At 37.9% G+C, this 21,929-nt stretch overlaps 1 protein-coding gene across 1 annotated transcript; it reads right to left on the reverse strand.

The window, feature by feature from the left end:
* Positions 1 to 19,997: 19,997 nt before the first annotated feature.
* Positions 19,998 to 21,929, reverse strand: LOC145822218 (uncharacterized). Its single transcript, XM_082918826.1, has 2 exons — positions 21,372 to 21,929; positions 19,998 to 21,279 (listed from the first exon to the last, which is right to left on the reverse strand). The coding sequence occupies exons 1-2, from the start codon at positions 21,927 to 21,929 to the stop codon at positions 21,019 to 21,021; spliced, it is 819 nt and encodes a 272-aa protein (XP_082774952.1). The 3' UTR covers positions 19,998 to 21,018.

Genomic DNA, 21,929 nt, shown 5'->3' on the forward strand with positions numbered 1-21,929 from the left:
TTCGTTTCATTTCTTTTCTTTTCTTTTTCTCTATTTTTTTTATCTCTTTTTTTGTTCTTTTCTTTTTTTCATTCTTTGCATTTTTTCTTTTCTTTTCTCTTTTTTTTTTTCTTGCTCTAACTTTTGCCTGGGTCGCCCTTTCGGGTTTTCGGCCCAGCGAGCCTCTCAAGGGTAAAAGTGTAGCTTTGTCCATGTCAATTGGTTTTAAGATCCTGAAGTCATCTGAATCCAGGAGAATGGCTGTTATTCGCTGACGATGCAGGAGTCCATCCAATGGGGGGCTGAATTTGCCCCTAGTGTTGTGGATAGGAACTCGGTTGTCCTTCAGCAATACTTTCTTCTTTCTTCCCTTCTAGGATTTGGCATTCTTGCCAGTCTTCATTGATTTGCAGAATGATCCATCTTCAGCTCTTCGCGCACACCTGACATTTTTCTGCCCCTAGTTCTAGGGGTGCTTCTGATCTAGCTTTGCAAGCTTCTTTTGACGATGGCTGGCCTTCTTGACCTGACTTTATTGCCGTTAGCGCATAGGCTGCTTCGAATCTGGTCACACAGGCCTCACATTGCGGTTGGCCGTTGAACATTCTGAATTAAGGTTCAAGGTTTGAAATCAAGAGGGGTCAAGTTTCGAGGCTGAGAGCGATCCTAAGCTGCACAATCTCAAGAGCGATTCCGCACAGGTCTTCGCAGGACGGCGCAAAACATTTTTTGAAATCTTTTAAGAAAGTGACAAATCGCTTGCGCTAAAGACAGTGTAGAACCAATCTGGATCAAGCCAGGATCCTTCACAGTACTCACACTAACAAACATGATCTCAATCATTAAGGGCTTAGCACGCCTCTCTTTCCCTCAATTGATCAAATTTTACAAAACCCGAGGAATTCCTCACTCTTCGTTTTTATCACAGTGTTTGAAAAGTTTTGAAAAACTTAGGTCAACGCAATGAGTTCGAGGCACAGAAAAGTAGGCAAAAAGTACTGCCGTTTCATTCAAACTTTCTGGCACAACTGGCGCAAGGCAAAAGCAAACACAAGGGTGTGAAAATCACTGATGTTCATTCAAATCTGTTGGCATAACTGGTTCCAAGGCAGAAACAGACTCACAAGAAAGTAAAAGGACAAACACAAAACAAGATAGTGATGTCTGAGGTAACACCCTCGGAATCACCCGACTCTAACGCAACAAGACTGACTTGATACAACAAGACAGACCTGACTGACTTAGTACAAAAAGACTGACTATATACAAAACAACAAAACTGACTCAATACCCAAGTCAAAAAGTACAAAAACTAGTATTTGCATGTGCTCAAAACAGTGTGTGCCATTCCCACGTCTGGAGCAAATCGAGCGCCACCCACAGCTGGTTCATCCCCCGATCACATCACATTATCCCCCACCAGTTCACTGATCAAGTGCTGATAGACTTTCCAGGACCTGGTGCGGCAATGACCCCGTTGTCAAATAGATCTTGTTCATCATGGCGCAGACAAAAGCAACTGTCGGTACTGTGACCGGTTTGTTGATGGTATGCACAGTATTGGGTACCATCATGCTTAGTTGGAAGGGGACTTAGGAGAGGCCGAGGCTCGAGGGGTTTGAGATGTCCTTTTTCGACGAGGATTTGAAGGGCCTTAGACAAAGGCATGAAGAGGGCATGGAAGACCCTGCGACCTCGGGGCGGATACTTCAAGGTTTGCTGACTTTTGCTGGACGCACTAGTGAAAGCGTCAGCAAGTGCTGGCTTGGTTTGCCGATCTCTTCCGAGTGCAAGATTAGAGCTCAAAGGATCGTTTCTGATACGATGGCCCTTCTCCCGATTTTTCCCTTGGCTTGAACTGCTCTCACTCTGAGTGGGGAAAGTGTCATCCACAGTCTTAGCCACAACTACAAATACTTGTTGCTTATTCAAACCCCCGGCTTTCAGAGCCTCAACAGCTTGCTGGAGTTGTTCTTAGGGATTAGTGTCCACCTTCTCCTTGTTCTTTTCACTAGCCGCAGCTTGGCAGGAGATTTGGGTTGCTTGATTAGTGCGAAGTCCAGCTACTATTGACATGTCATTGCCGGAGCTTGAGACAGTTTCAGGTTAGCCGAGCTCAATTACAATTCGCCCCAGTAGCGGGGCCTCCTGCGGTATAAAGTTTCCAGCATACAATGTGGTTGGTGGCGGAGCCGACATTCCGTAGGCTAGATCAGCCACAGATCTCTGAAGATCGCCAATCATTCCCATCAACTCGAAAGTGGTAAGCTTACGAGCTTGAAATAGTTAGGGTTCCCAGATCGGATGTGCGACAGGTGACCTGGGCGGGTGTGGCATGTCAACATCGGTCTCACCCTGCATGGTGATTCCCTGGTTTAATGCGGCTGCCATAACCACTATTTCGTCTGAATTCAGTGTCATCACGAGTCTGCTGAACTGATCGGAGGTGATGTGACTGGTGACTGGCGGCTTAGACGGACTGGACTGGTGACTGACGGATATGATGAACCGGTGAGCCTTTGCATGTCTTGCCTCAGCAAAGGAGAACACTGGTTGCTCTGAATCAAGTCTCTGAACCTTGAAAGAGAAAACATGCAGCATTTCAGCCTAATCCCACTAATACAGATATGAACATAACTGAATAACTGCATTCGACCACTGATCACTGTTCCCAAAATTACTGCCCCCAAAACTGAATCTGATACCCGCAGATATAACTGATTCCCAAAATACTAAACTGGTGCCCGCAGGCCTGATACCCAAGCTTGTGAGCTGATACATGCATTCCTGTAGAGACGCACTCTAAAAGCATATAGCAAACAAGTGAAAGCCAAAACACCCCTATGTTGAGGTAGGGTTTCCCTGTCCTATTTTGTCAGGAACTAGGGTTTCACTACACATGCAGCAGTTTCAAACAACCTATGACTGGGTAAGCAACTTGCCCTAGTTTGGAATGGTCACTATGGATTCCAAATATGCACTAGGTCGAATGGTGAAAAAGGGTGCCCCAGTAAAATCGGAGTTTGTGTTCCTATTGTGGCAGAGCTCGCAACTGGTCAGCCTTATGGCACGCTTCGCAAAGCGAGCCTCCGACAAACGGTTTAGGAATAGCATACGGCAAACACGGTGTCCTAGGCGCACCAATGCAAATGCAATGCAAAGAAACACATAAGTGTAGTCAAAACCAGATATCATGAGTTCGAGTCAAGTTCTCTAACTCCCCAGCAGAGTCGCCAGAAACTGTAGACGTCCCCGAACGTCCCCCGTTTTGTTCATTGGGCTCACTACAGTTCAGGACTCAAATGTCACGGTCCTGTATCTAATCTCGCAGAGTGCAATGCAAGACCGATGAATCATCAAAGAGTCCAAATCCGGCAAATCGTTTTTGAAAACAGATTTTTTGAAAGAATTGCCAAACATGGACTGTTTTGCCAGATACAGAGTCGCCACCTAAATATTTTATTTTTGGAGAAATTTAGGAAACCCTGACTTGTTGCCTAAGGCCACGTGTCCGTCATCACCAAAGTTGTCTCGGCTCGGGAACTTGGGTACGATTGGAAAAGGTCACTTTGTGAGCACCCCCGCTTGCCCGATCAAAGATCGGTCTCTACTAATCATGATATCTAGTTTTGAAAACATTATGCGTTCTTATTCTGGTTATTAGCCTAGATTTACTATGTGATGCGCACAGCATACAAGTATAAACTGGATCGCCTGAATTGGAACAAAACATCTCATGTTTGTTTATTTGAAAATGGTTTGATGGTGCTACTCGTAAGTAGGCTAAGATGTGGATTTGCCACCCTCGGGTGGGCTAAGAAAAAATGATTTTGTCACTCTCAAGTGGGCTTAAAACTCGCATTTAGTGAATTGTTCCAATCCAAATAACCCAACCTTCACCCATAGGCATTCAGGCAGTTTATATCACATAAGAAGTTAGCCTCATGGCAAGCATGCTATCATGGCAGTCACTCACACGCATGCAAGGATGCTAAAGCATAAGTACTTACCGAGTACCCCAAGCCAAAACATAAGCTATGTTAGAAATCCATGCATGATCCTAATTATAAAGAAATGCCTAATGCAACACATACAAAAATGCAACTACAATAGGCTTGGCTATTCTAAACATGGCATATGAGATGCTACAGCTAACAAGTATTCAACTCGGAATTGAGATACAAATGCAGTTAATATGATGCGCCGAGCCCGGTGCATGCAAAACAGATGAATGATGCAAACATGCAAGCATAAGTATGCTAATTGAAACATGCCCTAATCTAACCATCATAAGCTGGTAAATAAAAGGGAGAAAGACGTGGGGTTGCAAGACATACATCACACGCACGCACACTTATTACAATTGTGCCCTTGCTCGAAGGGTCCAAAAGAATAATACAGTCCGAAAGTAGTACAGTCCGAATGAATAATACAATTAATTATTACACAACCACTAACTAATTAACAAATTAGCTAAGTAAGCAAATAAATTAAAAGAATGTGACTGCCTCGGCCCTGTTTTGGATGATGAAAGATGCATGCTTGAGTTACCTGGCGCGAAAATCCATTGTGATGCCTCGATTCGCCTCTGTTTGCAATTAATCCCGGAATGCTATGCAAGGCCCTAGAAGGCTGTTGATTTCTGATTTGCTGCAACAGAGAGCAAGAAAGGGGGACATGGCAAAGTATTTTCACATATGTATGCATGACTACTCTTCAGGGAGTGTAGTCTTCGATCCTCGTGCGACCAATCACGTATCTCGATGCATGATGGCCGAGGGGTCGAATTGCACGACTCGATGTGAAATGAATGCACATATAAACACAACAAGACCTAAACTCCATCATGGGTAATCCGGAGTGTCGGCGATCGGGAATTGAGACACGTTCCGTCACTCGAAGTACGAAACATCCCTCGTTTCTCGTGCTTGGGCTAACTCCTATCCCAAACACAATGCAAATGAGATGGCATACACAATGCGACTAACATACAACCTAGCATACGCAATGCTATGAAATGGCATACACAATGCTCGATGTAACATGACATACATAATGCTCTAATCATGTAACTTAACATACACAATGCTATGGACCGAAATGGCATACACAATGCACGATGGACTTACACCAACATGAGTGGACCTCAGCCACACTCACATCAATGGCCATATGATGGAAATGAAACAACCGAAACACATGCAAACATGCACGGATGCAAAGTATCGATCCTAAGGCATAACATGCAACTCTACCAAAGCATGGCAGAGGATGAAGTATGGCATAGAATGGCACATGATATAACTCTGAAACATGATACAAAATGGTCCCAAAACATGCAAATATGGCACACAATGCAAGCTAGGGGGCCCGGGTACCGAAACTAGTGAAGTGCGTTACTCTAGGGGTACCCAAAGCAATGCACCAAAGGCAAAACCAACCCCAAACAGACCCTAGGCAGGTCTGAAACAGTAGGGAAATGGCCTAAAATGATGGCTCGGAATGCAACGAAATAGAGCTCATTCAATGGTTGGTAAATGAGGCTTACAAGCCCGACTCTCAAACGCATTTAAAGAGATGAAAACATGGCAACATGGCATTCGTATAAGCTCTGAAATTTGATTAAAAATGATCCCAAGGCATTAAAATACCTCAGTATATGCATGGAATGGATCTCAAAACTCAAAGCTAAGCGTGGACCTTGAACTACAAGCATGCAAAACTAACATCATTCAACCATGAGACCCAAAAACAGAGCTAGGGCAGTCTAAAATAAGCATATTATTAGTTTAAGACATGGCCAAAATGTGCTAACATGAAGGGCCAAAACAACACGCAACCTAGGCTAGTAAGCATGGTTTACATGGCATGTACATGAAGCATAAGAGAGGTCCTCGAACCAACCAAAAATAGGAACATGATATGTCAAATAAGACCCAAATAACCATTGAAATGCATCCAACGCATGCAAAAATGATGAGCTCCTTTGAAGGGCCATGCAAGGGATTACTCAACACATACAACAAGGACACTTAACATGGCAAAACCAACTCTGGAAATCAATTATGACAAGCCTAAAACTCACCAAATTGGCCCTGAAATGGGTCAATGAAGCATACAATGAAAGGTCCCTTCAAAAGGCCTTGAATGGAATTGTTCTACACAGGCACTATGGACACAAAATATGGTCAAAGGGGCCCTAGACAGAGCTAGGGCAGACCTTGAAACTCACCGAATTGGGCCTAAGAAGTGACTTCACAACATGCAAGTGAGGGGGCCTTTCGAAGGCCAAAAGGGCCAACAAACAAAACAATGAGAGAGGGGGTCACCCCCCTCTGATTTTAGCTCTCAAAAATACATCCAAGCCACTGAAAATCCACTGAATTTTAGTGGCTAAGAGGCCAAACCAAGGCCAATGCAAATACTCACATGCATAGCTCAAAACATGAAGAAATAAAGCATGAAATGGGAGAGATGACCCCAAACAGAGAAGTGACCTTAATTAAACATGTTTATAAGCTCAAAAGGAAACTTTTTCTAGTTTGTGACAAATCTCGAAAATGCTCACAAGTAGGACTAAGATATGATGCAAAATAGGCCTACAAAGAGGGATAAAGCATATAAGGATGTAGGAGACCTCAAACAGAAAAGTGTCCTTAATCAATATTCAAGAGGAGCTCAAAATATGACACTTTTTAGTTTATGAAAAGTCCAAAAATACTTTCAAGTAAGGCTAATCAATGGAGCAAAAAAATGCAAGTTTAAGGGAAATAGGTTCTTACCCTTGAAGAGCAGTAAAGCTGGAGCTTCTGGACCAATTTGGTGAACCTTCAACCCTTGAAAATCAGTCCCAAGGTGCTGGAATGAATGGAGGGGGTGTGGTGCTAAGGGTTGTAGTGCAAATGGTCCAAGAAAACTAGGGTTTGGAGGCTCAAGTGTAGAGATATAGAGAGAGAGAGAGTTGTAAGCCTTCAAAGTTGTTCAACCCCTCAAATGGAAGAGGAGGGCCTCTCTTATAGAGGAGAGAGGCCAAAGTTTCTCTTGGAAGCCTCAAAGATCGTGTATGGAGGATGGTCCAAATGCCTCCCAGCTGGCACAGCTGGATTGCATTCAGAGAGAGCAAAAAGCAAGAAGCAGGCTGACCAGTTCTAGTGGCCGGCCGGCCACTCCCCCTGGTCGGCCGACTAGGGGTCAAAAGGGTCAAGAAGAAATGTTGGTCGGCCACCCCAGAAAGGTGGCCCTCCAGATGAGTGCAACACAGCTGTATGGTGAAAAACTAGAAAAAGTGAGCCAAGAGAGAGAAAAACCAGCTTTTTAGCAAGGTTCAAAAGGGTCAAGATGAATTACTGGTCGGCCTACCTATATTGGTGGCCTCCCAGATGAGCACAACACAATGGTGGTATGAAAAACCAAAAATTGTGGCTCAAAAGTGAGAAAAACCAGCTTTCTATCAGAAAAACCGGCTTTAGGAGAGAGAAAAAGAAAAAACTGGTTTTTCAGGGAAAAAGGTGGCCTCCCACCATACTACCACCTCCCTAGCAATGAAAATAGGGTCCCTACCAAAAATGAACCAAGACGGATGCAAAACGAGGGTTCGGGGGCCAAAACGCGCAGTCTGGGGCCCCGAAAACAGGCTGTTAGGCACCGGAAGTGGCGTGTGACCATGAAGGTGGTCTTCTGGGCCACAGTGTCCCTCTAAAGGGAGGAAATAAGGTGTGTGCCAAAAATCGGAGCAAATGGAGGTAGTTAAGCGGTCCCGAACCGAGGCACACGGCCGACGGCTCTGAAAATCGAAAACTGGGCTCCAAATGGGAAAAATGGCCTACGACCACGCAACGTAGCCTATGGCCACTGTGAGATGGTCTAAGAGACCTCTCCCTCCCTTCGGGAAGAGAAAACAGAGAAAACAGGACCTGGTTTGCAAACCGAGGCAAAGCACAAAAGAGCCCCGAAGTCCGGAGACAAGGCTCGCAGCCGAGACTCCGTAACCTCAGAATGAGCACAATATGCAACGTCACCGAGCGCTCAGTCGGTGACGTCTGAGTCTTAAGGTCGGTCAAAAATGGGGTGTCTACACCTGGGTTTGGGAATTTTGTTGCTAGTGTCTGATTAGTGGTTATTTTGGCCCCAATTCTTGGGTTTGGGAATTCTGTTGCTAGTGTGCCTCATGTTTTTCCTAAAAACAAATTGAGGTATAAATCCCCTCTCCATCTCTTACTCATTCTCTGTCTGTCTCTTCCTCTCCCTCTCAATGTTTGTGTTCATGTTCTTTTTTTTTTTTTTTTCCGTTCTCGTTGTTTTGCCTAAGGTAAGAAAGCCGACTCAGATTTGTATTGTTCCTTTGTTTTTGGGATGATGAAAATGCATTAAGAATTATTATTATCATCTAAGTTTTCTTGAATTATGTAGATGTATTTATAATTTGTTTGTTTACTTAATTAAATATAAGAGCCATCTTCTGGAATAGAAAAATAATGTTAATGGTGAAATCTGATATGTTATTTGCATTTTTTTAAAAAATTTGTGTGTACGTAAATCTTTGATAGATTATCGTGTTTGGAGGCATCCCTGGTAAGAAATTCAAATCCACTTTCTCTTCTCTCTCAATTTCCCATCATTCCCTTCAATTTTCTTAGTTCACTGCTCTGTAGTCTGTAACACAAACCAGGATTAGGGTTTTTATTTTTATTTTTATACTTGGAATGCAATTTGATTAGTTCTTGTTTTTTCTTGTTTAGATTTCTTTTGATGGTGAAATTGTAAAGCTAGAGCTTTTCTGGAAATGATTTACTCTGTTTCATTAGGGTGGTTGTTTTGTCTATATACCTAGAAACCGAACTTTGAGAAATTTAGATGTTGTAATTGAAATGTCGCCGGAAGGGGCGAATTTAGGTGGTGATGGAGCAAAATACTTGTTTGCCATGGAGTACCATAATAATGTCAGTACCTCTTTCTATCTCTAGGTTTCACTATCTTCAAGGCAAACTTCAGGTTCTTCCTTGTCCCCAAAATTTGAGAGGGAATGATAAGATATCTGAGTCATGTGTAGCTACAGCTGATCAACCAAAGTCTTCTATCTCCTATGTGATTTTGATTTTGATTTTCATTCAATTTGTTCATTTCCAAGTTCTTTTTCTTTAATTTAATTTATGTGTAAATTATGCACACCACATGTTTGCTAATATGCCTCTGAAAATAGAAAGTACAAAATCTGTTAGTGTCTCAACCATGAATAAAGAGGCATTCTAACTACCAAACACCAACATTAAGCTATAAAATTTGGAATAGAAATTTATACTCTTGGTCTAGTAACAAATAATGATCCTTACCAAGCTTAAACAAAAGAAATCTAAGGCTGCTTTCAGAAGGTGCATACTTAAGAAATCTAAGGTATGAAAATGTATACTTAATTGAGTGTAGTTTAAGTGAGTTCTATATATGTAAACAAATTGTATCTTAGTCAATATATAGTGGGCATTTTTTTTCTTTACAGCTTATTCATTTAAGGTAGGTACTGAATTTTCCTTGGCTGCATTTGCAAAACCGTTATACATGTTGACAAATCACTCGAATAATATTTGCTTTTCTAATGAGTTTATTGTTTGAATATAGTTTCAGAAGCTAGGTACTGAATTTTCCTTGGCTGCATTTGGTTTCCTAGGTACTCAATTAGATATTTGTTCATGTAGAATATATTTTGCACTATATGAAACAGAAAGGGAGAGAATACTCTTTATACTTACCCAAGCAGTGAAAATTTGTCCGTTGGTCTGCCTAGATCTGGGCTTTGCAGGTCTGAGCTTGAAATCAACTATACATGGATCGCAATTACAAAGGTAAGCTTCGTTAGTATTTCTGCTTTAAAGCAATTCATGTATTATGTTTATATTTGTTTTCTTCCCTCTTTATACTTACCCTGATAGGTGTTCATGTTCCTAGCACTGTGAGAATCAAAATCATTAAGATGTATAAATTCTTGGTTTGCGTGGTTTCACATATGTTTGTAACTGCAATTTACACATTGTCAATTGGTCCATGAGGATGTATAATGCTATATCAGAACTTAGGCAAGACAAAAGCATTCTATACATGTTTGGAATGTGAGAAAAAATATTTATTGATACCCACTCGTTAGATTGTTTCTTGAATGGGTTGTAGTCCCTTGTTGCCTTGACTAGAACTTACTGCACATAAAAGCATACCTAATGGCCACATTGCCCTCAATGACATCCAACGTCGCCATGCAAAAGTTTCTACTGGGGACACAATATCCATGAGCAGGTGATCATAAATTAGTAAGGAATTGTTGATTGCTATTGCTGTGTATTTACCAAATTTTTAATGCTTTATGGTGATAATATTTCTAAATTTGTTCCACCTGAAGACTTCAACCTAGCATTGCTTACTCTTGAATTGGAGTTTGTAAAGAAAGGGGCTAAAGATGAGCAGGTATGAGCGTTTTTCCATTTTACATTTTTGGAAAATACAGTATCAATTGCAGCCTGATATAATGGGTTCGCACCAACTAGAATTTTATGTTGTTTTGATAGTTGAAAGCATTTTGCCTCATTTGGTTGCTTTATTTATGTTTAGGGATGAACGGCTGCCCTGTGTCATGACTTTTATGTTATTGCTCCAGGGAAGTTACTGAATATGTTCGTTTGGCAGGTTGATGTTGTTCTTTTGTCTCAGCAGATTCGGAAGAGATTTACCAACCAGGTAATAGTTGGTAGTGGTTTTCCTTACTTAATTTCCCCCCATATATTTATAGGCACTATTACTGGTTAGGGTTGCTTACTCTAAAGGTAATTCTACCAATTGCTTTTCATGTTTTTCTAAATGTAGATATCCTTTCTGCTCTGGCAGAGGATCAGCAAAATTATTTTTCATTGCTTTCATGGCAACTTATACACAAACATGACACTACATATATTTTTCTCACATGCTGTGCTTCATTCCTGGCTAGTGGGAAAATGATATGGTCTAATCCATGGCTTGCGAGTGATTTATAATGCAAATGCTTGCTCTTTCAGAATGTGCATTGTGAAAACTAAATGGAATATCATGTCGAGTTTTTCTAAGAAGCTAATACGAATAATGTTTGAACAAAAATGCTTGGGCCCTGTGGCCAGTTTATTCGTGTAGGCACTTAGGTGTTGGAACTTGAAGTCAAAGTGATTTGGCAAAATCTGTCCATTTATATGAAGTTGACTATTGTGATGGATTAATAAGCAGTATTTAGTCTTTTTGTTGGTAGTCTGGTTTATATTTTTCTGGAATTGACTTTGAGGCCTCATGACATGCAGGTTATGACGACGGGACAGAGGGTAACATTTGAGTATCATGGTAATGGTTATATTCTCACCGTTAACCAAGCTGCTATAGAGGGGCAAGAAAAGTCAAAAGGTATTGAAAGATGGATGCTTTCAACATATATTGTCTTTGAAGCGCCAAATTCCAGTGGAATAAAGGTAATATTCATCGTCCTTGCTGTATGATTTCTTGACTTCACATTTATTAGTTGAGTTAAAGTTTTCAAATGATAGCTTGCTTTAATATGAATCAGGGGTTTGCTGAAATGTGTATGCTTGCGTCCTCTCCTTTTTGTTTTAATTTATATGATTATATTGTCCACAATGATTGCTTTAAATTCACTTAGATGGGTGTGATGTATTGGTTCATTATATTCAACTGAAATAGAATGTCACCATTGGAGTGGTATAGCAAAAAAATGGCTTATTTTAGTATTTATTTATTTTTGCACTATAGCAAGCCAAAAAATGATTTTTGCCTTGCGCCATTGGAGATGCTTTAATGGAGAAGTGATAAATTTCAGATGCCATGGATGCTCTGCTTTTCTAATGACTGATTTGGGAATTGGGGACCATCTTTTGGTTTGTATTCTTTTTGCTCTAGATAAGTACACTAAAGTTTGATCAATTTAATAGTTTGTCATGACTCAAACTGGTTCTCATTGAGATACTCAACATAATATTGACTTGACCTAAAATCTTGTTTTCTATATCCTTGTCGATGACAGTTCTTATGGAGCTTAACTTTAACAGAAACCATATTTATGCAATTTTATGGAGATTGTTGACTAAAAATGGCACGATCAACACACAGCTTTGTTGTGACCTAAGTTGGCTTTTGCGCAAATGCATTTGTTTACGTTGTCAATTTTGTGTATTTTCTGTTTTAGGAAAGTTTTCAGTTATCAATTACAAATTTCCTGATTTATATGCTACTGTTTGTTATGGTAAGTTTTTACTCCTTTCTGGTATCTAAATTTGAGCTGAACTCAAATTTGCTATCTTTGGCAATTGCATATTTTTCATGTTTTACAAGTCATCTTGTACAGTAGATAGACCTGCCATGCTACACCTTCTTGGTGCTTTTAGCAGATTGCCTTCCCTATGAAAGTAAAAACTACAATGTTGGATTGGATTTATAAAAATAATTTTCTAGAAGATAGAATAATGCTCTATACTCTATGCTCTATGCAAGCTAGTTAGATAGAATAATGATGTATGCAAGTTGTCCTATGCAAACAACTTGTGGACATTAAAAACTACAGCTAAGCGCACCTTTGTATTTTTCGGTAGGAAACACAGATTTAGCAAATTTTCTGAGTTGATAAAAATACTATTAAGATTAAATGATTGGTTTGATCAATTAATTTTTGTTTGTCCGATGTAATGTTTGAGTTTTAGTATTTTTGATGCAAGTGCAACTTCTCATCTTCTATTACCCTCTTATTAATGGTAGAAGAAAAAAAAAATAGAGGTTCAATGCTTGTATTTGGGGTCTACTGTGCATGCTACTATGTCTGTAAGTTGGCTGCTGATGGAATCTCATTGTCTTGTGGGTCTGCTCCTCTCTTTTTCTTCTTTTTCCTTCTTTTCTCTTCCTTTGGTGGTCTGCATGGTGAAGTATTGCATCAGTCATGGAGGTGGACTGATCTAGATCAATTCTGGTGGTATGCATCAGATGTTGGGTAGGTGTACTGTATGTTGTTCAATGCTTGTATTTGGGGTCTGCTGTGCATGCTACTATGTCTGTAAGTTGGCTGCTGATGGAAACTCATTGCCTTGGGAACTGTGCATGCTATGTCTTCATCTGGGGACATATTATTTGTTTGGTTTCATCACAAGGCTGTTGCCTTACTATTTGGTTTAGACTCAAGGCTCCTGATCTGTCTGGCTTCTGAAAAGCTGTTTTATCACATAGCAGCACACACAGCTGGGGTACTGATTGTGGTTGGTTCTGGATTGAAATTTAATTCACATGAAAGGTTCATTGAGGAAGATAAGAGTTATTGACAATATGGATCAATTTCAGTTGCCATGTTGGTTTCTTCTGTGTGGCACTATATTGGATCTAGAATGGTGGCTGATCTGATTTATTCTATAGACATAAGAATGCTTTTGTTTTATTTACAATTTGATAATGAAAGTCATTTAATTTGCTAATGTGACCTTTGCTTTTCATAGACATTTTTCATTATTTGTCCAATTTTACCTGACATTATTTCTTTTCTTCTTTGGTACAGATGGATGAACTCGTGCACAAAACTAAATTGTACAGGACAAATTGGCACTTTTTGCATTTTTGGAAGGATTGTATATTTTTGTATAGATGTATATGGAAAATATTAGGGTACACTAGTAGTTATATTTTTGGATACACTAGTAGTTATATTTTTGGATGGGCGTGTATAGAAAATATTTGGTAGACTACTAGTTATATTTTTGGGTTGATGTACATGGATAAAAATTTAAAACATAATAACAAGTGTTATGTTTTAAATTTTTATGGTAGATGAAATATGTAATTTGGAACTATTTGTGGATGAAAACTTATAATAGTTGCTGACTTTAATTAAACAGGTTCAGAAATGGCTGATATATGTATTTTGTTGAATGTTCATGATTCAATTTATTTGTTGGTTTGAATGATTTTTGCAAATTACAGATTATGTTGAATAAATTAGATGGATTATTATAAATTACATGTTTATTTTGTTGGATGTTGGCAACCATAATTTGGTTTTGTTTTTCTAGTTTTGGTGACCAATTGATTAGTCGGGAAAGATAAGTTATACTTTTGCCGACTAAATAAAGTAGTTGGTGTATCACCAAGCACATTTGGCGACTAAATAATTAGTCGTTAAAATTATTAATTTTGGCAACCAAAGGATTTGGTCGCGAATAGATCTATTTCTGACTAAAGTTTTAGTTGCACAAACATATCTTTTGGCGACAAACATGTTTGGTCGTAGAATGTGACAATTGGCGACTAATTATTTTGGTCGTAGAATGTGACAATTGGTGATCAAAATTTTTGGTCGTGAAATGTTACAATTGGAGACCAAACTTTTTGGTCGTTGAATGTGATAATTGGCGACCAAATTTTTTGGTCGTGAAATGTGACAATTGGCGACTAAGATATATGGTCGGCAAAATATCACTTTTCGCGACCAAAATGTTTTAGCGACAAAATGGATTAGTCGCAGTAATGATATATTTAGCGACCAAAAATTTAGTCGGCAAATCCAACTTTTCCCGACCAACCAAAATTTTGGTCGTGAATTACTTTTGCTGACCCTCAATTGGCGACCAAAGTAGCAACCAAAAAAATTGGTCGCGGATAACTTTTGCCGACTAAAAATAGACTTTTAGCGACCAATTTTTTGGTCGGCAAAAGTGTTAATTCTTGTAGTGAATGGAGTTTCCCCCGGTGACAATGAACACAACTGTTGATCAGAGATGACTTCCCATAAACAGCACCAACTGATATTGCTGATAATACTGTGATATCGATGGTGGATGGATTAGACTGGCCCGCGTCTTCTATGAGTTTGCTAGTTATTGAATACTCGATGTGTGCTTGCCAGAAGGTCCAAAGGGGGAGGTAGTCTCCTAACGAACACTCCGACAATCAAGTTAGACCGAGGTAGATAGTAATTGGTTTGAGAGAGAGAGAGAGAGAGAAGAAGCGAATAAAAAACTTAACCTCTAATGTATCTCGAAGGCTTCCTTATATCCTTTGCTTATCATTTCCTTATCCATTCCAAGCTGTCTTGTTAGCCGAAAGTGTATGGCCTAGTTAACATCGTTCATGGTGATTCTGCATACTCTAGTGTGAGGGGTCTTGCTGCATTTAATGCTATAGTGGCCTCATTAAATGGCTGATGTGTGGATGCAATAATTTTGCAGGATCTTCGTTTACTTACATGACTAATTCCTTGCCCAACAAGCGTTTGAATGCTATTGGTCCTGGGTCAGCATTGACTTCTCGAAGTTATTGGGCTTTAACACCTAGGCCATGAACTGGGCCTTGAGCCGTGGGTTGGGCCCCCTTGGGTGTCCATCAATATCATATATATATCAAAATTTTACCTAAAAACTTTCATTTCAAGAGTCTCCTCTCATGAGAAAGAGTCTCATTAGAAGCTTGAATAAATTATAAAAGTCTATTCCTATTTATAGGAAAAGATTGTTAAAAGAGAATCTAAAAATTCAATATGAAATTCGATCAAATTGTTTGAATCATATTTGATTGGAGGGAAAGTTTAAAATTTTATTTCCCTCCAGAATTAAATTTAGCATTCAATCAATATGTTTGGAGAGAATATTAAATTTTTTAATTTCTTTAAAACTATTGAATTTTTTTTTTATATTATCAATTATGACTTTATTAAATATTATTAGTAGATACTATGCAACATTTTTTATTTTTATTTCAATACTTATATATATTTTTATTTATTTATAATTTATAATTATATTTTTTAATTGTATAATACTAATTATGACGTAACGGTTCGATCACTTTGCCCCGACGGTTGAATCAGCAACTCGTCCACCCGCCCCCTTTTCCGATTCGCTCACCGGTTCAGTTTTTAAAACATTGGTGGATAGGTGTTCCGTGCTGGGTTGGTGGGCCGTGAAGAGGGAAATGGAAGGAGTACGTGAGATTGTGGCGGGAGAGGTTAGGGGCGGTGGAAGTGGGTGGTGGAAATGGAAGTTGGGTCGATGGAGATGGGTTTGAGATAAAAGAGAGAGGCCAAGGGGTTAATTTAGGGTTTTGGTTTTAGTTTGTGGGTTTGGGTTTGGATAGTAGGTATGGATTTTTGATTAAAATTTTTGTATAATAATCAGTTTGTTTGGTTTGGATTTTCAATATTTATTTTTTAAAAATTTGATTTTTTTTATTTTTCATATTTTTGCTTTCACTGAATTTTTTTAATATTCTAAGCAATTTTTAAATACATATAATATAAATACACTTAAAAAGTATAATATTGTGAAAAAAATCTTTAGAAAATTCACTAAATATAAAAAAATGCGAGAATTTAATACATTTTTCGTATTATTGTGTATTTATTGATTTTTTAAAATATTTACTTACAAATATTTTACTTTTTAGATACATTTAAGTAAAGTGTATCTAAAAAAATATAAACTAAAAATAAAAAATTTCATTTTCAAAAAATTGAAACTAAAGTGAACATTTTTATGTCATGTGGCCCCATATGGCAGCCAACATAGCATATTCTATTAAAAATTGGATGGCTGTTAGTGTTTGGATTAAATTGGGAATAATTATAAACTTTAAGGATTAAAGTGAGAAAGAAAAAGTTAAAATGAAAAAAATGATAAAACTTAAAAAGGAAAAAGTATAGTACAACCCCCCCCCCAAAAAAAAAAGATTAGCTTGTATTCAATTGGATTCGGGTTGGTTTAGAAATTAATTATTTTAATTGATTTTTAAATTTTTTATAAAAAAACGTTTGAAAAAATAGAGAGAGTGGTATAATAATTTATAGTGATTATTTTGACTTTTTAACTATTATAGCAATTCTCCAAAGTTAAAGACATTGGGTTTGTGGGGTCTATTTATGATTATTTTTGTATAATTTAAAAAACGACAATGCTACGTAGCTCAAATTTTGTGGCTCAAAAATGGCTCAAATGGCCAAAACGACGTCGTTTTGAGTACAGAACAACATAAAAATGGCCAAAACGACGTCGTTTTGGCCATTTGAGCCACTTTTGAGCCACAAAATTTGAGTTACGAGGCATTTCCCATTAAAAAATTAAGTTGATTGATATCAATAAATTATATGATCGGATCATATTTATTTTTGTGTATATTGATGATTAATCATTTTAGTTTTTTTTACGTAAATACTATACTCAATAAGCCGTAGTGATGAATGGTTAAGATTATAGAAGGAAACCTACTAGACAAAATCCAAACATTCCAAATTTAAAAAATAAAAAATACACAAATGTTTTCAATCAATCTATTTCTTATTTCTTGGATAGTTTTGGTAAACACGTCCTTTGATACTAATATAAACGAGATCACACTATACATGAACTTGTTTAATCTTTGTGTTGTTGGCTTGTATCAAGTACTCCCCTTGATTTCCATGGCTTTTATTACGAGTTATGGCCCATCTACAAATCTCTTTTTGATGGTGATGATGATTAATATCAGACTTGCAAGTCTCTGTTGCTAATGGTCCATCTCCAAATCTTTTTGATGATGATGATGATGCTTAATATCAGACTTGCAAATCTCTGTTGTTGAGATCAATTTTATGTCTGTATTCTCTCTCTCTCTCTCTCTCTCTCTCCTCTTCTCTTCCCTCTCTGTGTTCGAAAGAATGAAAAGAAAAGAATGAAAATGAAAAAAAAAAACACTGCCCAAAACGACGTCATTTTGGATAATTCGGACCATTCGAGTCGGAAGAAATTCAAGCTACGAGTCATTTCTCCAAACAAACCAAGCCCATCACATTAGCTACTGACCATTTAGTAGTACTATCACCCCCACATCGTATGCAACAAAACCCAAAAAACAAAAGTTAGGGGCTCCGGAAAACAGGTTGATATATAAGAATTATGTGGCACAAATTCTGTGGTGAAATTTCACTGTCAGTTTGTGCAAATTCGATATTTTAACAACAACAATGATTTAGAGCTCTAAATAAGGAGCTCTAAATCCACCACTATAAATCCACCACTAGTAAGGTGGAATTTGAAAAAAAATAAAAACAAAAACAAAAACAAAGCATAACATACACCGTGGCAGTGGGTGGGATCCACTGCCACATCATTAGTGGTGACTCTAATTAGAACTTTTAAGTATTTTTGTTTTAACAATTTTATGTGACTATTAGTCATTGGGGATTGATGTCACATCAATCAATTAGTAAAAAAAAAGGTGTATGAAAATTTATTGATTTGTATAATATTAGTTAATTTTGATTGACTTGCAGCGATGTAGAAATCTTTGGTGAAGAATCCATAGAAGAACCACATGGTGGCATGGAGGGTGAGGGAAAATGATAGAGTGAAGGGCATGTGCTCTACGCTCTTGGTTCTAATCACTCTCCTCTGCACAAAGCATGCATATATATGAAGTGTGTTTGGATTGCAAGAAAGAGGAAGAAAAGGAGTAGGAAAATCGAGGATTAGGTAGGTAAGTACCATGATGCTAAGACGAGAAGCCAAAACGGCAAGGTTGAAAGCAGCACAGATCCAACCCATGACTGAAACTCTAGCTTGCAGCTTTGTGGTGCTCATTCGGGATGGTGTGATGGAACAAGTGAAGTTTTACAAATCTTTTATAGTAATCTCAGTACTTCCAGGTTCTCTCTCTCGTCAAATGAAAAGGTCACATTTTTTTTCTTCTTTTTATTTATTTATTTATTATTTTTTCTGATCTTCCAAACAGGGTTGTATTGAAATAACTTCTCTTTTCATGCATTGAGTTTGAGAGAGTTTAGACATTGCTGTGAGTCTCTCTCTTGTTAAGTGGAAAAAAGTAACTTCTTTAAATCTGTAATTTTGTCGTATATAAATATCTGTTAAATCTCCCTTTGATTTCTCACTTGCTTGCTGTCGGCTCTAATTTAAAAATTCTTGTGTGATGTAACATTTTTCTTAACATATCAATGTGTTTAGAAATTAATTTTGAAATATTGTGGTTCATTTGGATCCTGGGATGAGAAGAATTTTAATTTTTTTATTATTATATTTAAATAAGTAAAAAAACAAAGCATGCGATTTAGAAATGCAGGTGAAATTTCTTTTCTTCCTCAATAATTTAATGGACAATATTGATATTATGAAAAAATATACAACCAATCAATGTATTTTTTTTACCAATTTTCAGCACTTTCTTTTGAAAATAAATGAAACTTAGGGCTTGTTTGGGGTGTCATAAATAAGTGTACTTTTTGACTTTTTAGACTAAAAAATTGAGAGAAAAAAGATAGTTATTTGGAATAAATTTTTGACTTTTTATAAAAAGTTGTGTAATATAATATTAGTTAACATGGTAAAATGACTGTTTTACCCTTCGTCACTTACACACAATCTCGGCAGTACGTGTCACCGTTGCGCAGCGTCACTTTACGTCTGTGGTGACAATCACTTCCAACATATAATTTTTAAATATTTTTCTTCATTTCCATGGATACTGTGCAACGGTCAAAGGCACTTATATCTTTTCTTTATTCATAATTTTTGTTTCTTGCAGCTAAATTTTTTTTTGTTTTTCTTTTCCCTAACATTTTTGTTTTTATTATTTTTTATTTTAAAACAATGTATTTTTTTAATTCTTTTCCTTTTATCATTATTATTTGTTTTATTTCTTTCCTTTTTTATTCAATTTTTTTTTTCCATTCTTTTCCATTTAACATAATTTTTTTTTTCTTCCCGTTGTAGTCGGTACTTGTCCTTTTAATATTATTATTTTTTTTGTTTTCATAATTTTATTCAATTTCTTTTTTCCACTCTTTTCGTTATAATTTTTGTTTTCTTTCTTTTCCTTTGTTGTGAATATTTCTTTTTCATTCTTTTCGGTTTTTTTTTTCTTCTCCTTTTCACATTTATATTTTATTTTTTATTCTTTTCCTTTTAATATTATTAATTTGGGTTTATTATTTTCCTTTTTTTGTCATTTTTTTGTATTCTTTTGTTTTTACGTGTAAATTTTTGTTGAATGTTTTCATTTTTTATTCATTACTTTTTTTCTTTTCCTTTCAAATTTTTTTTTAAAATTCTTTTATTTTCGCTTTTATTGTTTTCGTTTTAACAAATTTGGTTTCATTCTGTTTTAGATTGCTTTTTTTGTCATTTTTTTTTCTTTTCCCTTTCTATTATGCCCAGTGCTGTTCTAGGTTGTTCAACCAAGTTTTTTTATTTTATTCTTTTCATTTCGTTTTCAATAGTGTTTTTTGGACATATGTAGCATAAAATTGGATACAAAACTTTATCAACTTCCTGCTGTGAAGTATTACAAATTTAGAAATACAAAACACATTAACAAACCATGATAATAATCTTGCGACGGATCTGAGTTACACACATTACAAATTTAACCAACATTAATGTTTCAATTATTCGTGTTCAGTTGCTGGGCTAGTTGGTACGTAATGTTCGCTCGTACAACTGTCATTGCGGGGTCGGAGTCCCCTTCCTCAATCACATCCGCAACCCGTGCGTATTCATCGTGGTCGGGCATTTCGGGAGCCACGTATTCGGTGCTATTTGCGATAGGAACTATGACCTCATCAATTTCACTGTTTCGGCGTATGAAGTTATGTAACGCCATCGACGCACACACAAAGATCACTTGATTAGCGAAACTCAACTTCTGAATATTTCGCAATGCCCCCCACCTCGACTTCCACGCACCGAATGTCCGCTCGATACAACTACGCAATGACGAACGTGCCTTATTGAATAGTTCGAACTCATTTTGTGGTCTTCGATTTCGATGAGCATTTTGGTGATACCTATATCCCTTGTATGGGGCTAGGTACCCTGTCTTGTTGCTGTAGCCGCTATCCACCAAGTAGTATTTTCCTACAACGAACATTTTTTTACAAACAAGTTGTTTGAGAAAAATAATTTTGCGTCCTTTTTTTTTCAGAGGATATTATCTATTTTTGGTAAGTTCTCAACTACGATAGCAAGTACGAATGTGTAAATTGTCTTATATTATTTTCAGATTATACTACTTTGTTACGTAAGATATACTTTTACCAGGTGCGGGGTGCGGGAAGCGATGTTTAGGTTCGGTTGTCACGTAGTGCAGCACCCTACTGTTGTGCATGCTCTCGTCCCAACCGGCTGACACAAACGTGAAGCACAAATCGAAGTCACATACGGCCAGTATGTTCTGTGTTGGGACGCCTTTCCGGCCGTAATACGAAGTGGCGTACTCTTCCGAGACACGAGCCATCACGTGCGTGCCGTCTAGTGCACCGATGCAGTCCTACACAACGCACCATTACGCAGAATATATAAATACTAATTCATGGTATATGTCGCCACAGTGATATTTAAAATTATGTGAAACAGTCTCACCTTGAATGGCCGGTATCGTCGTTGCGATTGTAATTGTGGGTGGCCCCCCTGTTGCACTTGCTCAGGCGTAAGACTCCTACTATGAACCGCTGTGAACGGTATCATAACATTCAAAACCTCATGGAAATTCCGTGACAAAGTCTCCTTCGAGTGTTGGAACCGTTCTTGCAAATCTTTCATCTTCATTCCCTGCAATGCACAAATGAAAATGGCTACCTTCTCTTCTAGCGGAACGCCATGCTCCCGCTGTGGCAGTGTCAATCCGAAACTATGAAGAGTGTCGCATAACATCAAGAACACTGGTTTGGACATGCTGACAGCATCTTCAAGCCGGCCATGATGACCGTTAAACAACTCATACATCCATAAACGTCCTGTAAGTATGGATGTATTTCGAGGCACTCTGTGATAATGGTTGTAGTAATATGTAACTGCACTGTTATACGCCTCTAGGAAGTTGTGATCAGTTCTGACCATCATTTCCCGTGCAATTTCATCGATAGCTTCCCGGGCTACATTACTGGGCACAGTGTAACTAGGACCTGCGTCGTCTGCCAT

Source organism: Camellia sinensis, chromosome 3 (genome assembly GCF_055761805.1).
Source record: "Camellia sinensis isolate YWXY chromosome 3, ASM5576180v1, whole genome shotgun sequence".
Lineage (NCBI taxonomy): Eukaryota > Viridiplantae > Streptophyta > Magnoliopsida > Ericales > Theaceae > Camellia > Camellia sinensis.

Coding starts and splice junctions, on each gene's coding strand:
- LOC145822218 (XM_082918826.1), bottom strand. CDS start 21,929: ATGGCAGACGACGCAGGTCCTAGTTACACTGTGCCCAGTAATGTAGCC. Junction 21,280..21,371: donor GACGATACCGGCCATTCAAG/GTGAGACTGTTT, acceptor TGCGTTGTGTAG/GACTGCATCGGTGCACTAGA.